Source organism: Rutidosis leptorrhynchoides, unplaced genomic scaffold (assembly GCF_046630445.1).
Source record: "Rutidosis leptorrhynchoides isolate AG116_Rl617_1_P2 unplaced genomic scaffold, CSIRO_AGI_Rlap_v1 contig407, whole genome shotgun sequence".
NCBI classification, from domain to species: Eukaryota; Viridiplantae; Streptophyta; class Magnoliopsida; order Asterales; family Asteraceae; genus Rutidosis; species Rutidosis leptorrhynchoides.
In genome coordinates, this window is record NW_027266639.1 from 424 (window position 1) to 26,519 (window position 26,096).

Below are 26,096 nucleotides of genomic sequence, written 5' to 3' on the forward strand. Positions count from 1 at the left end.
TGGACTGCGAGCTTCATTTTTTTTTTATTATCCACACTTTATAAATATTTTATATAATTTTAATTTATATTCATATTAATATAAGTTTCTCTTTCTCAGGTTCGTCAACATCTGAAAACCATTGATAAGCAAAACTAAAAGCCGAATCACGTATTGATCAAAGCCAGCCACCTGTTTTTTTCTTTTTTTCCTTTCTATGGCTAATGACATTATAAAAGCTATAACCAAACAAAACTTTCAGAGTTTCAAATTTAGTTAACGTTTTTAATTAATTTTTCACATTTTGGTCAACGAATGGTCTTCCTCTGATCTCCCTATAAACATGGTTTCTTTCTCATCTTCTTCTTCTTCTTATTCTTCACCAGCCACCTTTCGCCCTTCATTAATTGTATGGATTCAATCACAATACCCATCTCGAGATCTTCTTCTTGTTCTTCTCTGAAGGATTTATCTTCCAGGTTCTTTAACTCCTCTGTTTCCGGAAGTATTTCTAATTTAAGGAAGTTTAGCTCCGTCAGTTTCGGGTCGGGTCGTAAGAAGAAAAGTACTATTAATAAGAATAGAAAGCGGATCGGACTCGGATCACCACCTCCCGGGATGCTCCACTCGTAATTGGCCGTCCGATCAAAATCTCGTTAAGGAGAGAGACTGTGTGAGAGAGAGAGAGAGAGAGAGAGCGAGAGAGACAGAGAGAGAATCTGGATGGGGATCAGATTCGTATTGATGGTGAACAAACAAGGACAGACCCGTCTCGCCCAATACTACGAATGGCTCACCCTCGATGAACGCCGAGCACTCGAAGGAGAAATCGTCCGTAAATGCCTAGCTCGCACCGAACAACAGGTTAAAATTTAGATCTTTTCCGATCTCAGATTAGGAAGCAACCATTACACAACCGCCCAATTGTTGTTGTCTAGTGAGTGTGTATGTTCATAATTGTTCCAATTTTTTCAGTGTTCATTCGTGGAGCATCGAAATTACAAGATTGTGTATAGGCGTTATGCGTCTCTCTTCTTCTTAATTGGTGTTGACAATGGTGAAGTAAGTCTTCTTCTTCTTCCCAAGTTAATCAATTTGAATAATGTTCTGTTTGCTTTTAATTGGTTTGCTTTGTTCTTCAATTCGGCAGAATGAGCTTGCAATCTTGGAATTTATACACCTGCTGGTTGAAACAATGGACCGCCATTTTGGGAATGTGGTAAGTCTACTTTCTAAGCTGGCTTCTTTTAGGATCTATTACCTGATTGCATTTTCTATCATGTTAGCTTTATCTTCTTTCTTTTCCATTGTTTGTTTGGTAGTGTGAACTAGACATCATGTTCCATTTAGAGAAGGCTCATTTCATGTTGGAGGAAATGGTAATGAATGGATGTGTTGTAGAGACGAGCAAGGCTGTCTCCGATACAGCTTATGGACAAAGCTTCTTGAAATTATCCCAATTTAGAAACTACTATAGGACCCTGTGTTGCCATTTACGTTTTTCTCTCCTGTTGTACTATAAACCATGATAACAATGTCAGTCAAATATTCATTTTTTATAACGTTCTAATTTTCATGGTAGCTTCACTTTTTTTTGCGCCTGCATTCTTACTAGAATGTTACTGTAGGTTTTGGCTTAGTTGAGTTTGCTGATAGTGAACACACAAATAAAGAGCAAGCATGCGAGCTATGAAGCTTTCATTAATGTTCATAAAATTTTCTATATTACATTTAATATAGTCCTTGCAAGGTTTCCTGGTCAGGAAGTTTTATTATCTAGGAATACTGTGATTGTTTGTTGGATTTTTCTAGTGTAGGATAATAATGCAGCAATCAATAGTTCTAGGTCCCATTTTTACAAAATTCTTCATAACAAGCAATGAGTTGTTTCAAGCCATTGTATGCCAAGGATCAGACAGCAGCTGGCTTGCCGTCCTTCCGAGGGGTCAGATACTGCAATGAGTGTTCCATAGAATGGCCGGACGTTGTTTCGACCCATTTTCCGGCCAAAATTGTCAAGGGACTGAACAACAAGCTGAGTAATTGCTCCTCCTGCTAGAGGATTTAGTTCATGGCCTCTTGCCTTTAGGAACATTTTACTTTCCTCCAAAAGCTCAATGTGGTCACCATCAATCACAGTCCAGTTCTCGTAAGAAACCACATTTGGAATCAGCTGTACATAAAAATGAATCCTCTTAGAATATTTACTAATAGTGTGTGATTAGTTTCATGTCTAGCTGTGATTAATTTGAATAACCAACCTTGTGGTAGATTCTTGGATTCTGAACAGCGGCTAAAGGTTCCATCCCTATAACAAAATGGTTAAGAAAAACTTGGGTTACTGCCGGAATGATGTTCATTCCGCCGCTCCCACCAATGGCTCCAGCAAAATGGCCATCCTGAGATTGGTAACAGAATGATGTTATTCTTTGGAAGAAGTAATATTATGAAACTATTACTAGGTACCTTTGTAATGATGATGGGGGTCATTGAAGATAAAGGTCTCTTGTTCGGTTCTATAAAATTTGCAGGTGCTGGAGGAAGCATGTCAGGGGATACCTCCGTCGGAACCGAGAAGTCGCCCATTTCATTGTTGACCACAATTCCGGTGGACGGAGAGAGCAAGCCGGACCCAAAAGGGTAATTTACCGTGGTTGTCATGGACACGGCATTTCGATCACCATCCACTATGCAGAAATGGCTAGTACCATGATCCTCAAGCTGACTCCACCTGCCGGATAAACCAAGCTTGCTTCATTGTCAAGGCAACCAAAAAAGTAGTTAATTTTGTCGATGTTAACTATTTACCGTACCTGTAATTATAATACTCTGGAGGAAAAGTGGTGTTGTCAAGTATCTTGTGTTGAATTAGCTTAGCATAAGATGGAGAAAGCATCTCCGATGTGAAATTTGTAACATCTACAAAATTTGGGTCGCCTAAGTTCATCCGAACTGCGAACATATGCTTCAATGCTTCAATCAGGCGATGAATACCAAGGTTTCCATTTGCAGAATTCGAGTTCCCATAGCTGTCAAAAATATTTAAAACCTGCAAATTCCAAAATGGTGAAAATGCAATTTTATATGTTTTAGATGTAGAATATTGAAAATATATTACCATAGATAGACCTAGTGTTCCACTTGAAGGAGGCGGCATTCCATAAATAGTATAACCCATTACATTAGCCGCCATGGCTTCCATTACATGAACTTTATAATTCCTCAAATCATCCATGCTCAAAATTCCGCCAGCTCGTTTCACATCCTCCACCATCTTCTCCCCGACAAGTCCATCGTAAAACGCCTCCGGCCCTTTCTCAGCCACTTCCTTGAGACTCTCAGCCAATTTTAGGTTATAGCACGTATCACCAGTTCGTAAAAATTCACCAGCCGGCGCAAAAACTTGCCGGAGGCCAGGGTCGTTGATGATCATATCAGCGTATTTAATTATATAATTCCCGAGATAAGGAGCTATGACGAAACCATGTTTCGCAAGTTTTACTGCGGGTAGGAAGAGTGTCTTCCAAGGCAAGCGACCGTGTTGCCTCCATGCTGCGTGGAGCCCAGCTATCTCGCCAGGAACTCCAATCGAAAGGGCACCTCTATACTTAGCTTGTAGATTGTCTTTGTACATATCCTGTGTAGCAGAAGACGGAGCTGATTCTCTCATATCAAAAGCTTGAGCTTCACGAGTTTTCGAGTTTCCGACAATCATGAAAGCTCCTCCTCCAATTCCACTAGCCATTGGATTGACAACTCCAAGGCACAATGCAGTTGCCACTGTTGCATCAATGGCGTGGCCTCCTGCTCTCAGCATGGATGCTCCAATTTCCGAGCATCGGCCGTCGTCGGCGGCGACGACTCCTTTTTCTGACTCGATAAAGTCAGAATCATTGACCTTGATCTTCTCATTGTCGTATGAGTTTAGTAGCCAGCAAGATATTTCACCTTTGAATGTTACAAGGCCTACAACTAAAAAGTTAACCTCAAATTTTAGCAAGTACTAAAACTCAACAAAAACAGAGGATCTGCGAACAATAGAAAATGAATCAATAACATTTAATTATAATTTTTTACAAGAAGTCATTTAATTTTTTACTTTTATTAGAGTCCCAAAACTAATTTAAGTCGGAGGTTACAAAATCGATTACTTACGGGCAATTAATTCATTTTTAAGGAAATAAAATTAGAAAACTGAAAGAAAGAGAAGGCAATTCAGAGGGAATTGATCGTTACAACAAAATCCGTTTATGAGTCTGTAATTGTATATATCTGAATTCAGAAGGAACAAAGTTAATTGTGTTAGCTCAGAAACCATGGCTTCGTAATAAGATTGTATATCCGATGATTCCAAGAACAAATTAAAGTAAAGTTGTACTAGTAGTATATGAATAATCCGGTCAATACTCATGACATGAATTTGGAAAAAAAAGAAAAGAAAAGAAAAAAGAACGATCAGCTCAGTTTCTGGTAAACTCCGATCTACAGAGGAGCTAATTTGTACGGATTTCTCGTTATAAAGTCAAAAACAGAGAATCCAAAAACATTGCCAGAAGTGGAAATAGACAGTAGAGAAAGTACTGACCGGAAATGGTTATAAATAAAAAGATAGAAGAGAGAGCTATGTTCCGCAAAGTCTTGTTTTTCTTCTTCTTCTCATAAACTGTTTTGGCCAAAAGTGGAGATTCCATTTCTCAGCTGCTAAAATTGCAGAGAGAGAGAGATTCAGGTAAGGGTGTGGTTGTTGCTGATTTGCTTCAATTTTGTTGGTTGGGGTTGACATGACAGGAGCTTTGTCTTTTTTAGTATTTGAGGTTTTTACTTTACTTACGTCAATGTGTTTCACGATTGGTCATTGACGGAACGGAAACAAAATAAAATAAAATTCTTCATCTTATTAGTGGTTAGCAACTTGGTCAGTGAGTTGGAGTAAAAGAATTGTTGTTACGTTAGAATCAATCCAATTCGAGTTAAATTGTAATCAATTTTCAAAATTGATGACTAGGCTAGAATAAATTAAGAAGATAGTGATGCCATAAATAATACTATATGTAGGACATAACTTTACTGGAAAGAAATTAAACATGTGAACTCATGCCAATTTCTCAAGGACGGGGTAAATAAATAAATAAATATTTGGGGCATACTGTATTGTATGTCTAGCTGTTTACAAGTTATTATGGATGAAATTAAATTCATATCAATTTTGATGCATAATATGTTTTAAACGATTACGTTACGATAACATAACACCACGATCCGTCCTTAGCGTGGAGAAGTATCCTTAAAGGTAGAGAAAACACTTCTCAAGGGAGGAATCTGGCGCATTGCTAGTGGGGATTCCGTCCATGTAATTGAGGACACCTGGCATCATTCCTTCAGTTTCTCTACTCAACATTGCGATAGATTCCGGGAAAGAGGTATCTCTAGAGTTTCACAACTCTTCAGTGAGGGGAGAGTTTGGAATTTACCACTATTAAAGACGATTCTGGGAGATCAGTCGGCCCAGTGTATCTCCTCTGTTCCAATCAGAAGAGAAGGAGATGATATATTTGCATGGAGGGGAACAAAAAACAATGACTTCACCGTTCGAAGTGCCTACTATGTGGCGCTTGAAGTGCTTCAAATTGACACTGTAAGTAACCCTCTTCCTAACTACTGGAAACTGATTTGGAAAGTGAAGGTTCCACCCAAAATTAGACTTTTTCTTTGGAGGGTGGGACACCAAAGTCTTGCAACCCGTGATAATCTACGTAGAAGAGGTGTTAATACGGTTTCTGTTTGCCCTGTCTGTGCCTTGGCTCCTGAAAACCAAGCCCACCTATTTATAGACTGTCCCTGGTCCCAATTAGTTTGGCAAATCTTCATCCCTAATCTGAATGTTCAGGCATGGTCGAATGTGGACTTTTTCTATTGGTATTTCAGTATGAACAGGGTATTGGGGAAAGAGAAATGGCCAGTCTTTAATGCTATTCTTTGGCAAATTTGGAAGAACAGGAACAAAGCTTGGAAAGAACAGACATGTATTATGCCTGCTTCGGCTGTAATCATTGCCAGAGAAAGTATCACTGAAATGAGTCATGGCTCAATTCGGACAGAACAGGGCCGTCACAGATCCAACGAACCTCGACATTGGATTCGTCCCCCAGAAGGTACACTCAAGGTCAACTGTGATGCTGCGGTCTTCAACAATTTGGGGAAATGGGGCTCGGGATCAGTCATTAGAGACCACAGAGCATCAATTCTGGGCTGTCTATTCAGCTACCAAGATGGATTTCCAGATGTTAACCTGGCCGAGTCTCTTGCTATCATGAAAGGAATCTCTCTAGCTCACTCAGCAGGGATCGTTAACATAATAGTTGAATCAGACGCACTCTTGGTCATCAAAGCGATTAACGGAGAGGAGACCGATTCAAGCTTTTTGAGTTGCCATGATATTATTTGTAATATTAAACAATTAGCTCAAAACTTCATATCATGTGCCTTTGTTTATACTCCTAGAAGCAATAATCGGCTAGCCCATTCCTTAGCGAATCTCAAATCGAATGGGATAGGCCGATTACCACCTTCTTTACTTGTAATCGCTGATTCCGATTAATCTTATATATACTACTTTCATCAAAAAAAAAAAAAACATAACACCACGATTGCGTGCGTTAGTGTGCTCCAAAATTTGTACGCTTTTAGCACGAATCAGTTACTAGTAATACTTTTACAAATTAGTAGTAGTCAAATTGCTAGGATGGGCCCCACACTTGTCACCAAATCACATGGAGATAATCGAATGTAGCACGACACAGAACAAATACACCAGGCTCATTTTTTCTTTCTTTCTTTCCTTTTTCTTTAGTTATATATGTGCATATTAAATTTTATTTTATTATTTTTGTTATTAGTAAATTATGTAGAACTAGAAGAAATAGTTAGAAATCATTGAAGATTTTAATGAATAGTACTATTAATTAACAGAGTCCAATCAGGAATCGGATTAGGATTTAAATTTCCTAAACTATAAACCAACACCATACCTTTGCACGCAGCCAAGAAATTCTCAATCGATCGACTGTCTCCTAATTTTTTCCATATATAGCTTGCTTGTGATCAGCAGCTAGCGTGTTCCCCAAACAATGGAGCAGGAGAGGTTGATTCCAGATATCACTCGACGCATCTTATCCTTAATCCCCTTGAAGTGTCAAACAAGATTGAAACTTGTATCGACAAATTGGTGCGATATGGTAACCGGAATCCGAAGATGTAATCTAGAGAGCACACAATATGGCTTAGTTATCGCATCACAGAGACACGGGCATTATAAATTTTGTTGATGACGAATTAGTTCCACCAGCTAATACAGATATTGTCGGCGGTAAGGTGATTTTCCTGAGAGTCCAAGATCATGGGAAAGAGGGAATAATATCAGGCTGCGGCAGCTTCGAGATTCCTGGCCAATTATTGATTGCTTCGAGCAACGGCTTGCTTCTTTACGGCAGGGTGGCATAATTCGGTTGGCCTATGACGGATTCTCTGAGTATAACCCTTTAACGAAGCATGGCCTGATGTTTTCTTGTCCACAATCGGATAATAGCGTCCGGATTTTTTTTTCGGATCGGATCGAAAAAATTAAGAAAATATCTAATCTGTCCCGCTCCGATGCCAACCCTACTTGTAAGAGGATAGGAAAAAAGAAGAAGGGGATAAGCTAGGTTAAACATCAAATCTTATCTTATATAATAGCGACACTTTTAATTTTAAATATGTTCCAATTGTAAATTCAATTGCAAATTTTATTGTCAAATCAACATCCGACACATGGCGCTTTATTAACGAATAGTAATTTCACACATGTATTTTAGAATTTTGAATTTAATTAGGTTTCAAGTTACAATTTTAAGTCGATGATATTATTTTTTTCCTATTCTAATTAGGAAATCAAAACACAATAAAAACATAATGAGTCATAATAAAATTCTACCAATTAATTTTTCCTAATATAATAATTTTATTCCTATTCGATTTTCTATCAATTATTTTAAAAATTAATAAAATTATAATACACAATATAAATATTTTTAATTTTCTTATTAAACAATTTTTTCTAATTAAAATTTATTATATTATTTTTTCCTATTCCTAATTAAATAATTCGCTATATTTTTTTCTTATTCTTAATTAAAACGGGCATATCTTATTTTTCAAACAACTAATAATTTTTTTCAAATTAAATTTCATTTTCTTCTTTTTTCCTATTCTTAATTAAAAGAGATATATCTTCTTTTTTCCTATTCTAAATGGCATATTATTAAAAATATTATTTCTAATTAAAGTATAATTTATATTATTATTTTTAATTATTTTTATTAAACTATTATTCCTATAAAAATCCTCTATATTTTTTTTCTATTCTTAATTAAAATAGGCATAGCTTATTTTTCAAGCAATAAAAACAACTAAATTGATTAGATATAATTATAAATTTTATTATGACATCAAATCTTGATATATAATTTTTTATTTTTGTTATCTTTATTATTTTTGAAAACAAAATAAATTTTTAATTCTAGGATTGTAGATTTTGAAATAAAATCAAAATAATTATAATTGGTATAGATTTAAAAAAATTACATTTTATATAATATTTGACATATGTTTAATAATGTTTAATATGAATAACTATTATATAATTTTTTCTATGATATATTTAAATTATTAATTTTTAAAGGTACAGACATTCAGTTCAACGGATGGACCCGCTGACTTGTATAGACAATAGCAAGACTTTTTTAATTTTAAATTTGTTCGATTAAAAATTCAATTGTACATTTTATTGTCAAATCAAAATTTGACATATGGCGTTTTATTGAGGAATAATAATTTGACACATGTATTTTAGAATTTTGAGTTTAATAAGGTTTCAAATTACAATTTGAAATCAATGATATTTTTTTCCTATTCTAATTAAGAAATCAAAACATAATAAAACATAATGATCTCTAATAAAATTCTACCATTTACTTTTTTCTAACATAATAATTTTATCCCTAATCAATTTCATATCTATTATTAAAAAAATTATTCTTAGTAAAATTATAATACACTATATATATTTTTAATTTTCTTATTAAATAACTTTTCCTAATTAAAATTCATTATATTTTTTTTTCTATTCCTAATTAAAATGGAATGTCTTCTTTTTCCTTATTTAAATGTGCATATTATTAAAAAAAAATTCCTAATCAAATTAGAATATATATTATTTTTCTTAATTTTTTTATTAAACTATTATTTCTAATAAAAATTTGTTATATTTATTTCTTATTCTTAACAAAATAGGAGTATCTTATTTTTCAAACAATTAATAATTAATTTTAATTAAAATTCATTATGTTATTTTTCCCATTCCTAATTAAAACGGACATATCTTCTTTTTTTCTTATTCAAACGTGCATATTATTAAAAAAAAATTCTAATCAAAGTATAATATATATTTTTCTCATTTTTTTTATTAAACTATTATTTTTAATAAAAATAAACTATATTTGCTTTCCTATTCTCAATTAAAATGGGCATATCTTATTTTTTTTCAAACAATAGGACCAACTAAATTGATTATTAGCAATTACTCCCTCCGTATATAAATAGAAGACGTTTTGACTTTTTAGATTCATTGTAAATTTGATGTATCTAGTCATCAATGATGACTAGATACATCAAATTTACAATGAATCTAAAAAGTCAAAACGTCTTCTATTTATATACGGAGGGAGTATAAATTAGACAATAGCGAGATTTTTAATTTTAAATCTGTTCCAATTGCAAATTGAATGGAAAATTTTATTGTCAAATCAACATCCGACACATAACTTTTTATTAACGAAAGTAATATGACACATATATTTTAGAATTTTGAGTTTAATTAGATTTCAAGTTACAATTTTGAGTCAATGATATTTTTTCTTTTCATTCTAATTAGGAAATCAAAACACAATAATAACATAGTGATTCCTAATAAAATTCTACTAATTACTTTTTTCTAATATAATAATTTTATTCCTAATTAATTTCCTATCTATTATTTAAAAAATATTCCTAATAAAATTATAATACACTAATTCTTTTTAATCTTTTATTAAATAATTTTTTTAATTAAAATTCATTATATTATTTTTTTCTATTCAAAATTAAACGAGCATGTCTTCTTTTTTCTTATTAAAATTGGTGTATTATAAAGAAAATTATTCCTAATTAAATTATAATATATATTATTTTTTCTAATTTTTATTAAACTATATTTTTTAATAAAAAACCATTATTTCCTTTTTTTATTCTTAATTAAAATAGGTAATATTTATTTTTCAAACAATTAATAATTTTTTTAATTAAAATTTATTTTATTCATTTTTTCTATTCTTAATTAAAAAAGGTATATATTCTTTTTTTCCTATTCAAACGGACATATTATTAAAAATATTATTCCTAATCAAAATATAATATATATTATTTTTTAATTTTTTTATTAAACTATTATTCCTAATAAAAATTCACTGTATATTTTTTTTCAATTCCTAATTAAAATGGGCATATCTTATTTTTTAGGCAATAGGAACAATTAAATTGATTAGATACAATTATAAATTTTATTTTTAAATCAAAACTTGATATGTAACTTTTATTTTTTTTCTATGTTTTATTATTTTTCAAAAACAAAATAAATTTTTAGATTTTGAAATAAAATAAATAATTATAATTAATATAGATTTAAAATAATTACCTTTTATATAACATTTGACATTAGATTTAATAATGTTTAATACGAATAATTAGTATATAAGTACGTAAATTATTAATTTTTAAAAGTACGAACTTCTCGTCCAACGGACGGACCCACTGACTTGTATAGACAATAGCGAGACTTTTTCAATTTGTTCAAATTGCAAATTCAACTGCAAATTTTATTGTCAAATCAAAATTCGACACATGATGTTTTATTGATGAATAATAATTTGACACATGTATTCTAGAATTTTGAGACAAATTGAAAATTCAATTGTAAATTTTATTGTCAAATCAAAATTCGACACGTGGCGTTTTATTGATGAATAATAAATTGACTCATGTATTCTAGAACTTTGAGTTTAATTAGATTTCAAGTTATAATTTTAAGTCGATGATGTTATTTTTTTCCTATTCTAATTAGAAAATCAATTACTTTTTTCTAATATAATAATTTTATTCCTATCTATTATTTAAAAAGTTATTCCTAATAAAATTATAATACACTATACATTTTTAATTTCCTTATTGAATAATTTTTCTTGATTAAAATTCATTATTACACTCTTTTTTCTATTCCTAATAAAAGTGGGCATGTCTTCTTTTTTCATATTCAAACGTACATATTATAAAAAAAAGTTATTCCTAATAAAATTATAATATATATTATTTTTTTCTATTTTTTTTCTTAAACTCTAATAAAAATCCGCTACATTTTTTTTCATGTTCTTAACTAAATTGGCCATATCTTATTTTTCAAATAATTAATAATTTTTTCTAATTAAAATTTATTATATATTTTTTCCTATTCCTAATTAAAACGGATATATCTTCTTTTTTGTATTCAAACGGGCATATTATGAAAAAAATTATTCCTAATCAAAGTATAATATATTTTTTTTCTAATTTTTTTATTAAACTATTATTCCTAATAAAAATCTGCTATATTTTTTTTTCATATTCTTAATTAAAATGAGCATATCTTATTTTTTAAAACAATAAGAATAATTAAATTGATTAGATGCAATTATAAATTTTATTATGAAATTAAATCTTGATATGTAATTTTTATTTTTTTTCTATCTTTTTTATTTTTGAAAATAAAATAAATTTTTAATTTTAGGATTGTAGATTTTGAAATAAAATTAAAATAATTATAATTGATATAGAGTTAAAATAAATACATTTTATATAATAGTTGACATAAATTTAATAATGTTTAATAAATATAATTATTATATAATATTTTATTTCATATATTTAAATTATTAATTTTTTATGGTACGGATTTTCCGTCTAACGGACGGGATCACTGACTTGTTGTATATATGGGATAAAAGATATTGCCGGACACGGCCTTATTTGTGTAGGGCCCATGCCCAATCCATTTTTTTTGGAAAAATCAGAAATTAAATATATATATATATGTATGTATAGATTAAGATTTATAAAATAAATTGAAGAGTAAGAGCCTAAAACTAAAACAATATCTACATATTATAATAAATTTTTCAAACTTTAATCAAATTTAATAAAATATAAGATAATATAAATTTTTTTACCATTTAGTTTCACCTTAATCATTTAGCCTGATTCAAAATGTATACGATTAACAATATATACAAACCTTAATATATTATTAAGTCTCTTTAAAATAAGAATCTATTTTTATTAAAAAATATTTGTCTAAGATACTTAATTAATATATTTATCATGTAAATTTTGATGAGTTTTCATAAATTTAAACTGTGTACAATAAAAAGAATTCACAATGCGACAATAATTTTTTACAATTTCAATTTAAATCTACGCAACCCAATTAATTCTACCCCGCTTAATCTTAAATGTCCTCTTAATTATCCTAACTTTAAAATACTACATTTAATTATCGTTATTTTTTTCACTATCCAACCCTGAATATTACTTAATTATATGATCATAAATATGCTAAATTAATCAAGTGCAGATGGGATCAGATGATTATTTTTCTGCTTCAAGGTGAGACATGTCAACTAGTTTAAACAAAAAGGGGAAGATGTCCAGTTGTTTCCCCTGTTGTCGAGATCGTACCGTATTGATGTAGCGTAGGAAGCGTATATGTAAGTTTCATGATTAGAAACAAGCACGAATAGATCAAGTTTTTCTGAAATTCAAAAACATTGAAAAAACCTTTCAAAATAAAGTTCATAAAATTATTCGACCCCTAATACAATACTAAAAAAATCTTTATACAGACTTACGATCCTAATACTTAGTGAACAAGAAATAAAATAAAATAAAAATAAAAGTCTAATAATTAAAAGACTACTAACTAAAAAGGACTACTAGTTAAAAGGACTAGTAATTAAAACGAACGGTTTGGTAGCTGCAGCCGAGTTGATCAAGTTTCAAACAACTTTCTTCAATTAGCGTTAACACTCTTGAAGTTTGATAGGTCTGGCAGTTTGGTCCTTGCATTCATGTTACAGGATACGTGACCATAATCCTTCCTCCATCCCGTATGGTGTGGGAAATACCTATCCAGTCTTTGGAAGTGTTTAATCCGAGCAGGATCAATCCAGACTATACTATAAGACAATACCATACAATAGAGCTTAATATACGACGTCTGCAAATCTTCATTAAAGCCAACGGGCATTAGCTTAAAATCTCGAAAGGTCCAGTACTTGGGTATTTTTCCGATAGCTTCACGCAATTCGGAATGGCCTATTTTTTTGATTACCTTCCAAATCCTAGCCTCTTCTTGGAGAACACGGATCTCCAACTTTTCTCCATTGTGAAAGCAGCCCCAAACTTTTCCTTCTGACCGCCATGCGAATGCCAATCCGATTGTATGGTTCAACTCAACCACCTTGTCGACAGAATTCTTCAGTGTCATAAACCATCAAATAACCTTGACTTGTCGTCCACGGATCACCTGGACCTAGGATGTACAGTTTCCCATCTGAGCAGAATGAGACCTTTTTTTGAGGGATCCGTGTACACATGCTTACCCTAAACTCTCCGGCTATGGCTAGACTTTCTTCTCTCTTCGTAGCACTCCAAAGTTTCAAACGAAAATATCGAAATGCCAAGTGCATTAACATCATCATCACACGTGGCAAAATATATGATCTTGAAGTGTCTCTTGGATTCACCAAAGACTAGACTTATAAAAGAATCTCTCGAAACATATCCGATCCGCGGATATTCACAACTAGTATCTGAATTCGATCCGCACATAAAAATAAAAATTCGATCCGATCCGAATTTCAAAAAAAATCATTATAAAATTCAAATATACAGAAATATTTTTTGTTTTTAAGATTTTTTTAATTATTTTTTACTTTACTATTAATTAAATTCACTAAAAAATAGACTTTATTTAATGAGTTATATGTATTATGCTTGATATTTATTGTTAAAATAATAATATTAATGTTATTATATTTATATTTATATAATAATATATCAGATCGAATCTTTCGAATAATAATTTTCTATATCCGTATTCGATCCGATCCGCGGACTTTTCGATCCGAATCCGATCCGTAACGGATCGGATATCCACGGATCGAATCTAAATTGTCAACCCTACTTAATTCACTAAAAAATAGATTTTATTTAATGAATTATGTATAGTATGCTTGGTATTTATTGTTAAAATAATAATATTAATACTATTATATGGATCAAATCTTTCGAATAATAATTTTCTATATCCGTCTCCGATCCGCGGACTTTTTAATCCAAATCCGATCCATAACGGATCGGATATCCACGGATCGAATCTAAATTGCCAACGCTACTTATAAGTTACAAATCCAAGAGGACGTATGATGAGCTATATATGAAGTTACTTGTGGAAGTGGATTGTTCAACCTCTAGCTGGGTTTTATAATGATTTCCAATCTTGAAAATACTGATTAAAATTTGTACAACAATCCAAATACAACGTATACATGTATATATTCTACGTAAAGTGTATTCATTTTATCGAAGCTACAAATAAGAGTTGTTTACATTATCACGTCTCCCACTAACTCTATCCTGTGCACCTCTTCTGACTATTTTATAGTATATCAAAACAGAGAACAAAAGCATAACTAGGTTATGAAATTACAAATTTTATACCCTATAATCTACCTAATTGGTGGTGTGGGGCACACCTTTCACGACTGCCAAAACACATCAGGATCCTTGCTATAAACCGAGGGATCCTGGATTTCCTGGTTAGCAACGTGGTAGTCGATTAGACGAGCTTGGACAACTTTACACAAAACAAGTGCAGAAGGAAGAATCCACCATTCCTTTTCATCCCTGGATCAGATCACAAACAAAAGCATAAATTATAAGATCTTAATGAGAATTAGTAGCTATAGTGGTCAATGTGCGAAAGCTTACATGCTAAAATTCCAGGATTGAAAGTTCGGATGTTTTTTACTTGAATGTGTCTTATAGTTTATAAACCCGCAAATGAGGGCGACCCCCTGCAAAAGAGATGATCGATGAGTACATTGGCAATATCAGATTATTAGTATTTGTTAAAACATTAATATATGGGTTGAAAAGCACTTACAACATTGATCAACGATGTGATATTCCAAAGAGCATAAACACGTGATGGACCAGCCGACTGTCGCGGTCCATGGCTAAACAAAGCAGTGATTCCGGCAGGAAACGGAAATAGTAAACCAAAAGGAAGGATAAATGAAACTAAAATGAAGTCCAGGGTTGAAATAGAGTATAGCTGTAGCAAAGTAAGCAAGACTAAGCTAACATCTCCGAGAAGTAATACAGAGATGACCAAACCAACAAGATCCTGCAATGTGCCGAAGAAATGGAATGTAAATAGACTACAGTAGAAGTCCAGAGAGGAAACATTCAACAAATGAGATACAAGTATTACGCTTACCTGATGACCAACAGGTTTAGTGTTATTGAGAAGGAAAGAGAAGGGGTAACATATCGATCGCTTATTTTTAAACGTCTGTAAGCTCTCAGCGTCCAGAATCCCAACAGACATTCTTTTGTGAGTGCTTCCTGGATAATTTAATGCATTTCTTCTATGATGATCGTTCAAACTACAAAAATTCCAACAGAGGATTAGCAAACTTGTATCTAAATAGAACCACAACAATCAGTGGCGAAACCAGGGATTTTTGTTTTGGGGGAGCAAAGGTTCTTTTTTCTTTTTTTATTATTATTATTATTATTCAATAGGAATTTATCAAAAAAATTGTACTAATTTATGAAAGCAATATAGGAAAATATATCGATGGTACCCCAAGGACAAGAATTTACCATGGCCGATACTCAGGTTCCAAAGATCCATCTTCATCTTCATTTATTGGTGGCAAACCATCTTTCCTATCAACGGCATACACCACCAGCCCGAACTGGCAATATGAAGAAGACGTAGGCTGAAACCAAGCTAGTTCAACGTGTACACCGTACGTACATAAAGTAGGGTGTGCATGTGTTTCAAGCCAATTGATAATAAGACTGAAAGTATTTTTTAAGTGTCCACGGCGAACTAAGCGCAGTTGAGCATTTAGACCAGCTATTAGCCGATACCATATGGTTGGGGGAACAGCCTGGAGAAACACAAATCTGATCAAAATCACCAACATAGAGTACTTTTAAGTACTTTAGAACTGATAGAAATAGCTAACCTGACTCATGAGGCTAGTTAGAATATTATCACTGTGAAGAGTGAAAGGAGCAGTATAACTCCCATCCCCTCCGAAGACTATAGACATCGGAAACCTTTGAAGAAGCGGAGGAGGAAGATCGTCTCTCTTTTCATCTCCTCCAAGGAAAAAATCTACATATGCAAGCATTAGGTCGGGAGTTGCAGCTACCTGTCGCATGAGTGAACGATAAGGTCAGAAAGTTGTCATTAACAGTAGGAATGAACATTACTGAGTTTTAATGCAAAATTAAAACGCTAATGTTGCAAAAGCCAAGAAAGTCCAGCCAAACTGGATAGTAGAACAACAATATTTGTGGAAGAAACAAACCTTAATCCCTTCATAAAGAGCTCGTGAACGGCAAGAACGCATGCAAGAATGATCATATTCTGACCGAACGAATTCGCGAAGCAGTTGCAACTTCTTCTTTCGACGGTGTTGTAACCAGGACCATGCAAGTGGATATGCAAGTATAGTAAGACTACTATAAATCGATCCCTCCCACCACTGATAAGCAGCTAAGCTGTTAATCTCATCAACAAATCTATTGAATGCATCCTCATACCTGTTATGCAAAGGGCAAAGCTTTAAGAACTTTGCAAATAAAAACTAAGGCATCATCATTCATCTCACACCAATGAACAAAGGAACAGGCTTACACAATTTCCAACACTTGTTCTGGAGGAGAGTGAGGTAAATGCCAAGGTTCACTGAAAGTATTTGGTCCCATAAAATACATTCTGTGCACATGTGTTTGAGATTCCTCGTTTCTATTTGTTTCTAACACCTGAAAAACCAATTTTAATCACCGATAGAATTGAGTTATATGATGTGCCCAAAAAAAGAAATGAATTGAATTATAAAAGTGCAGAGTGCTCGATTGCTTCACACGTTACAAATGTAGAATATTCGAACGTCACTGTGGCAAAAGAGATCATCTAAAGAGTGCACAATTTTTCTCTAAAAAAATAGTGCACCAAAAAAAAAAATCTTACCTCATTCAATGACTCCAAGAACGGAAAGGAATGGTCCATCCTAGCACCCCGACGAGTAGGCACAAGAGTCGGCATTTCATCCCCACCAACATATTTCGTTCGTGCAACACTAAGAACCAGAGCTAGCAATATAAGGAGAACCAGGAGGATAAGACCAAATAACCATGGTCCCCCAAATGTATATACTAATTCTTCAAAAGCTGTATAACAATTAGGCATGTGAAATCTATCAGAAATGCACTTGTATGGGCAAGGACTTTCACCAACACCACCTGCATTGAATGTGAGAAAATATTACATATATCAAAATAAAATCTTTACATGAGTCATACGATAAGAAAACAAACCCTTTACAGCCTACAACCAAATAAACATAAGTCAAATTTTAAAGTGTCAAATAACACTAAATAAATACCTCGGACAGCAATATATAAAGCACGGCGTGGAAGCTCACTCGACGGGCATTTATGACAAAGGGCTTTATCAGATCCACTGACATTCTTGAAAGTCCCAAGTGGACATTCCTGCAGAGAAGTTTACAATTCACGTGAATAGCTACTACAGACATCTTTATCAAAAAAAAAAAGCAGAGCACAATTCAACTAAAACTTCAGTTTCTTTTATCTGAAGTCTCAATCTTTTAGACATAACATGAAACAATAAAAAGCATAGGTACCTCGCAAAATGTACCATAAAGCCCCTTTGGGCAGGGCTTTCCAGTAACAGTCCCATTTTCCCCAGCACGACCCTGGCCGCTGCCTAAACCCCCCCTGTCAAATGGAAGATGATGTCAGATAGCCAATTGTTATTGAAAAATACTTTATCTTTGTCCCCATGGGAAGAAACCACAGGATGCATTTTGTGAGGGCTCAGAGAAACATACAAAGTATCCTTTAATGACATAAAAAAGGATGTGGTGGGCTTACAGCGGGCTATCAATCATGTTCGTACAGAAGTAGCAAAAACTAGTAACTTTAAATAAGTACTTCAATCTATGCAAATACCTCGTGTTGATGCTCCCGTTCACGCTTGACAGGGGAAAATACTCATCACCAGTAGGTATATTTGACCAATGAAAGTGAACTCTTCCACCACCTCCGCCACCTCCACCATAGGGACTGCCATGTCCTCCAACAGTTGAGATAGTGGAAGAAAGGCCAAGTGTCAAAGTACGAACAAACAAAAGAATGGTTCCACCAGAGCCACCCCCAGGCCCAATATTTGAAATGGTTTTACCATCTTGCTTTTTAATATCCTCTCCAAAGCTCTCTCCGTCAGCTCTCAATGATCCATAAACCAACAAGCTTGACAGTGAGTGCTCAAGTGAACCCATCACTGTTCAAGGGCAGAAATTAATGTCATGATCAAAGCTGTAGGTAAAGATAAATAATAATAATAAATACGGAGTAATTAATAAATAATAACAATACTGATTCGGAAATTTTATGGAGGTGTCTGCCAACACATACACACCTATAGTTCCGCCCCCAGCAGTTGAACCGGCTAGACTGTTATCTCCACTACCGCTACCTAATTCACAAGGCAAATTAGCATCTCCATACACAATTCCACCTTCAATCATACTCCCATTAAAATAACCATCCCCGCCTTTGCCACCATGCCCGCCACCACCACCAACACCACTCTCGGCAACTTTCCCTCGACCCACACCTCCAGCACAGCCTGCATGCAATCAACATTTCAACAGTAAAGAGCAACGTACAATCCATATAAGACGATCTTGCATCCAAAGTAAATGAATTTTAATTAAGTTGTTGATTATTACTAGGATAAAAAGGAGAATAAAACTTACCAAGCCCAGAAGCACTTATTACTGCAGAAGAGTGCACAGCTACAGTTCTAACCATATGAAAGTGAACCACAGATCCGGTTATTGTACCCTCTGCATTAAGGTCTTCAACTCGACAGATCTGCATGTCCAAATAAAGCTGACTATTTTGTAACTTTCTAAGAAACTGAAAACCAGAACCCTTAATGAAACATACCCTAATTTAACCAAGTAAGTACAGATGCTCAATCTTGCAAATGGGATGAATCACCTGAAGAGTGAAGGACAACGAGGAGTTAACATTACAATCTTCAGGCGGATGAAGTAGTTCCACGGGGCAATCCTGGAGTTCACAATATAGCCGTGGAGTCCTAGCAGTACTCAGAGGTAAATATTCAACTGGAAAAATAATGATCATAGTATGTGTAACAAATTCAAGTACTTACGTATCATTATCGCTGCCATCCGTCAAGGGACCTCGCAGAACTGATCCTTGACCAAGCTTCATGTTAGAAGACAACATTTAAAACATCAGTTATGCCGATATGAAGTTCTAATTGTACCCAAATAGTATATATTTCAAAGTACGAAGTTATCGGACATGAAATGTGATGGTTTAACAAAAAAGTAATCAGCAACAATGAAACAGTCCAAGCAAGCCACAAGGATAAAAATAGATGAACCACCATGTAAAAAATTAAATTTGCTAAAGAGTTAAATAAGCCGGCTAAAATAAGATACTCTCGTTATCTTACATTGACGGCAACAAATAGTGACAGAACTAGTCGTTGTGCCTCAATCACATCCCCTGGTCCAGACAAATTTAAATATCCTTGTCCATGGACCCCTAAATTTGCATTAGAATGTATGACAGATGACTCCTGAAGGCAAATGCAAAAATATCATTTAAGTAGAACAGCCTCACTTTATACCAGAGAACTAAACAGAAGGTGAGTACAATACCCTGAGAACTACTAAATTGCTGGCCTCAAGCAAGGATGTCGCCACTAGACCATCATTGCCACCATCAATAAGCACTTTAGAATTCCACATCAAGTGCATTTTGACAGACATTCGAAGAGCCCCATAAATCTAAATTAATATAGAAATTGACACTTATTAGAAACCTAACATTCTAATGCAAACCTTCAACTCTAGAAAGAAAAAAACGAAGAAAATTGAATGCCACTTGCCTTGATAACAGAATCACTCATTAGAAGCTCTTCTGCCATTAACTCAAACTCTGATGTCGCATAATGTGAAAGCCCGAAACTCAAAATAGCGGAACATGACAAGTGAATTTGCCCTCGAACCTGATGATGTAAATTAACAAGCAATGTGAGAACTAAAACCTTAAAGACATGAATACAGTTAAAGTAACATAGAAGAGGCCCCCAAAAAAAAATTAAGACCTGAACACGACTCCAAAACAAAGGAACAGAAGCTTTGGCATGATTCTGAACGTAGACATTAGTCCAAAGTGGCTGTTTAGGAAACTCTAACAGAAGTGTGTCGGTGCTTGTTGACCTATTATGATTGCTGACAGTAAGACTCCGTGGTACGGCATCGTAGTATGTCCCTGCAGCACCTGCATTTTCCGGGCAGCCGTAACTTTCCCCCCCTGCAAACAAAATGATGACCTTGGATAAGCAGAATTCTATCACCACATAAATGATAAACCCTAAAACAGATTTGTTTCATTAACCCAACAGAACGTCTAAAATGTCAACGTTATACAATAGGGAAGGCATACCATGGACAAAAAATTGAGAGTCGTCATGTCTGCTGAAAACATCTATGGAAACGCGTCCACCACCGCCTCCAGCAAAACCATCACCCCCGGATGCACTTATCTTCCCACTTCCGATCCTGTTGTACACGGAAGTTTATTATGAGCTATCAGATCGTTAGGCCATTCTCACACTCAGGGTAGAAACCAGGAGATTCTTTTTAGCTCTCGGAAAGAAACAGCAGGAGAAGATTTAATAGTCTGAGATGAACTTCTCGATCAGCAAATTTACCAGCCATCAACTCATGTTTTGAAAATTTTGGTTGCCATACGTCAGGATTCAGAACTGACTAAAAGCATTCCAAACAATTCACACACATGAATGATACACTGCACATTCTTGTGCCAAAACAAGCATATCTAAGAAGACATGCTGGAATTCAATCCTAATTAGAACCTACTATTCAGCATAAGAAATAAATACCAGCAAATTTGTGAAAGAAATAATTTACTTCCGACCATGCCAGACCGGACGATGACTACCACGACATACAGAGTGAAGATAATTACTTACATTCTACGAGCCTTGATATGGATGCTCCCACCAGAGCCTCCACCGCCTTTAAAGCCACCAGCACCGCCATTAGCCACCAAACTGCCATTAAACTCGATCAAGCCATCTATAAATAGACCAATTCTCCCTCCTCCTTCACCCCCATAATCCTCCTCCTTACTGGTAGTTCCTCCCTTGCTTCCATAGCTCCACGGATGGTCCAAGTCCAACCACGAGTATGCATCTCCTCCCCAAACGTCATCGGGCAGCGCCATATTATCCGTCATACAGCTCGCTCCCCTCCCTCCATGACCACCACCGGAACCCTGCACGCCAGACGGCCTCCCGCTCGTTTGTGCGGGAGGCTCACCAGCTAATCCAGTAACGTTCAAAATTGAATTAACCCCGAATGTTGCGTCGGTAGCATTAACCGACAAAGTCCCGGCAATTATACTTGCGTTTTCACCCAAAGTGAATTGATCCGTTAGGTTGATGGTGATCGAGCAGCCTAGTACTGGACAAGCCAAAACGACGCCGGGGTGTATATGAAGGCTCCCATTTCCACCGATATAAACATCATTGGAGAAGTTTAAGCTTGAACTCAGCTCACAGCTGCTGTTTAGTGAGCCAATTCCTCGGAGGTCCTCAACACAGGTCAACGTCGGAGGGTGCGGCGGTGTTGGCGGAGGAGGAGGTGACGGCGGCGAGTAATCACCATGAAAGTTTAAAAAATCGGAGTCCTCCACCGACAATTCATCACCATTTGAATCAACAGAATTTGTAAACAATACTGACGCAACAAGAATACAGATAACCAGAGAGTGTGAATAAATTCGAGCCATTTTTAAGAGATTAAAAGGTTCATTTCTCTTAATTATACACAAAACATTCATACGAAAGGAATAAGAAATTCAAGTGAGTTGACTTAGATTTCCCGATTGCACATAGCTGAGCTGAGCTGAGTTGAGATGTTTTGTGTTGTGTATAGGTGACAACTCCGGGAATCTGTTTAGCTTTCAGAGAAGGATAAAAAATAAAAAACGAGTCTTGGAGAAAGGAAAGGGAAGTAAATAGAGTAAAGAGGGAAGAAAGTCATGAGTCGTGTCATGTGCATGCCACGTGCGTGATTGTGAGACGTTTTTCCAATCTACCTGCTTCAGCCACGTCTAGCCATATAGGTAGATACACACACGGACTTGTATTTTATTTTTCTGAGTTACTATGTCGGCTCAGAGATACGATTCATCTACTTGAGATTCTCTTATTTGAATTTGGACCAAGTAGTAATCGGGCTCAGGCCCACGACCATTAATGTTTGCTGAGTGGCCCAATTACCTACTACTAAAATAGGCTTGGGATCTGAGCGTGAAGTTGCCACACAACATTTATTGATTTTACCACTGTAAAGATTCGTGGTTAAAAACTTACTTAAAACCGGACGATATTCAAGTTTCCGTGCAGTGTTTAACCTCTTTAAATTAACACTGTCGAAATCGAAAAAATTTATTATTTTGATGAAGTATTAATTTATCGATATATGATTTTCCTTAAAATTATAAGAAAATTGATTATTTTTGTGAGGATATTATTTTATCGAGCATTATTTTATCGAAATTATATTGTACATGTATCTTTCGTCCGAAAAAATTTATTATTTTAACGAAGATATTATTTTATCGAATATTATTTATCGAGATTATATTGTATATGTATCTTTTTTAATACTACACTATTTTATTTATACCTTTAAATTTCTTCACCAAACTTATATTTCAAACGGTAAACTGTAATTTCACTCATTTGAGGTACGTAGATAACTGGAGATTTGTCATCAAAAAGAAAAAGAAAAAAAACTGGAGATTATTGACATCGAAATTCTAATATGACCAAAAGCGGGTCCTAATATGATGTTCAAAGATGATCCAACTTCTCCCAAGTAATTCTTTATGAATAATAAAATTGAAATCCATCATTGTAAAGGAGTGTTTGGAAAGCCACATCGTAATTAAAAAATCGTGTAATTGCGTGTAATTATACAGTAATTACACGGTTTGACGTGTTTAGATAACCGTGTAATTACACGAATTTATGTAATTGTGTGTAATTCGGGGTTGTAATTATACAGTTTCAATTCCGACCTCTCCCATAAGAATTGATGTAATTACACGGTATAATTACACAGTTTAATTTTTTTCTTATTATATTATTTATATTTTATAATCTAATATTATAAATACTAGTTGTACATCCAAACATAACATTTAGAAGTACAACGAAATTACATAGTATTAATCAAACAGCGTAAAAAATATTATTTCATGCGTAATTACACCCTAATAATTACACGGTGACTTCTAAACTAAATGAAAATCAAACAATGACTAATTTTTCTTAAAGTTTCTGCCACAATCGAGTACGGAATAAGTAAATACTACAAGTACAATCCATTATACAATGCTCAAAGCTTGTGAGAGCAGCCTTGGTCATAGCAAAAACATCCTCTCATGAGTTTGATTCCCACCAATAAGTCCGCTCATATGGATGAAAACACAACTTTGTATACTAAATTTTTTGCAGTTCATCGTCCGTCAGACCTCTCCGTTGAGTAGGAAGAGGCTTTCAAATCTCAAAACTGTCTACAGATATAACTACCGTCTGAACTCGCCATTGTTTACTCCTTTCATCCTGAATATTAGAATCGAGACGAGCATTTTTATATGTAAACAGTCTAATTTTACCATCACTCCCATTTTCCCCATCACGACCCTGGCCGCTAAATGCAGAAACATCATTTAAGTAGATAACATGATAACATTAAAATAAACTGGAAACTAAAAAATGATTCCCGAAGCTAAATGCAAAAACATCATTTAACCGAACGTAAAATGAACCCACATATATACAACTGCCCTTTAGAATCAAGATTCAATCTCTTGAAAATAAAGTGGAAAATAAAAAATCCTAGAAACAACTAGAAACTAAAAAATGATTCCTAAAGCTAAATGCAAAAACATCATTTAACCGTAGGTAAAATGAACCCATATATACACATAATTGCCCTATAGAATCAAGATTCAATCTCTTAAAAATAAACTGGAAAATAAAAAATCCCAAAAACCCACAACTTACCAAATCTCATTCATCAAACTCAAGAAATTTGTTGGTGCCAAAAATACTCTCCCTTCAATCTCACGCTTTGTTTCTCTCAATCTTTATTCAACATGCATAGAATCTTAAAGTCCCGTATAAATCTAGATCTTCCTTATAATGATTTATACAAACTTCTCTTTTTGAGTTAGTTTTTGAAGTTGAATTTAACAACTTATCGTGATACAGAGCTCATGTATGTTCCCGATGTGTGGGGTGGGTCTTAAAGTCCCCCACAACAGGCAGTTACTAAATATGGGTCTTTCTTTTAATTTAAATTTGAAGTTGATAACGCACTCGACTTCAACGAATGCAACATGCGCTGGAATCTCCACTAATTTCGTTTACGGGCTAACATGTTTGGACCAAGCAAGAATGTGGGCTCACTTCCGCTCCAAGCATGTAATGCCCAATAATCTCCAACAAAGGATCTCAAAAGCTATTTTGTGCGCATCGAATATGACTTTTGAGGTTCAATCACAGTCCTCTACAATGGACCGAGCGTTTTCAAATTCCATAAATCTGCAATTCTATCATCATTGACTCAATTTCTACGAACGAAACATGGGCTGGAATCTCCATTACCGTTTCGTTTATAGGCTAACATGCTTGGACCAAACAAGAATGTGGGCTCACTTCCGCTCCAAACATGTAATGCCCAATAATATCCAACAATCAACAAAGGATCTCAAAAGCTATAGCATCATTCCTCACATCTGCTCCTTTAATTTCAATGCTGGGAAATAGAACGACTATAGCCTTACCACCAAGCCAAAGTTCATATCAAAAAGAGAAGATTTTTTCAATCCCTAATCGGTATGCATAAAAACTTTTAAAATCATCCCTTAAATTTAACAAATTTCTCCAAGCCCTCACTCGCATCAAGCGGTTTTCTAATCCCAAAAAAATCCAAACGTTTCAATTTAGTACTAACTATCCAAATGGCACATAATTACTCTTTATAACGTTTCAATTTAATACTAACTACCCAAATGGCCTATAATGACTCTTTACATATATGGATCTTTCCAAACAACAACCCCTCTACCCTTTTCAAAACCCGATTCAAATAGTGCCTACGTTTAGTGTCCATAGCTTTATGATGGGCTCGGACAACAAGAAGGCAGGCAAGACATCATTTTTATTTTATTTTTTTGATAATAAGGCAAGACATCATCAATATATTGGTTTACTTCTGGATACATACCGTATTGACAAGTCGGTGGGTCTGTCTGTTATACGAAAAATTAGTATTTTAAAATTTAATAATTTAAATATATATTATATAAAAAATTATATAATAATTATTTATATTAAAAATTATTAAATCTATATAAAATATTATATTAAAAAAATATTTTAACTTTATATCATTTATAATTATTTTGATTTGATTTCAAAATCTAAAATTCTATTAAATTTAAAATTTATTTTATTTTCAAAAATAATAAACATGTAAAAA

General features: G+C 34.0%; 1 protein-coding gene and 2 pseudogenes across 1 annotated transcript; 1 reads left to right on the top strand and 2 right to left on the bottom strand.

The window, feature by feature from the left end:
• The first annotated feature begins 702 nt into the window (after window positions 1-702).
• LOC139883484 (AP-4 complex subunit sigma-like) lies at window positions 703-1,428 on the top strand (annotated as a pseudogene).
• Window positions 1,429-1,890: 462 nt separating this feature from the next.
• Window positions 1,891-4,670, bottom strand: LOC139883471 (glutathione hydrolase 3-like). The gene is given in 7 exon segments (XM_071867647.1): window positions 1,891-1,923; window positions 1,925-2,152; window positions 2,241-2,378; window positions 2,446-2,710; window positions 2,793-3,028; window positions 3,098-3,945; window positions 4,565-4,670. Coding segments are annotated over 7 exon segments (1,854 nt in total).
• Window positions 4,671-14,900: 10,230 nt separating this feature from the next.
• LOC139883474 (uncharacterized) lies at window positions 14,901-22,329 on the bottom strand (annotated as a pseudogene).
• Window positions 22,330-26,096: the final 3,767 nt, after the last annotated feature.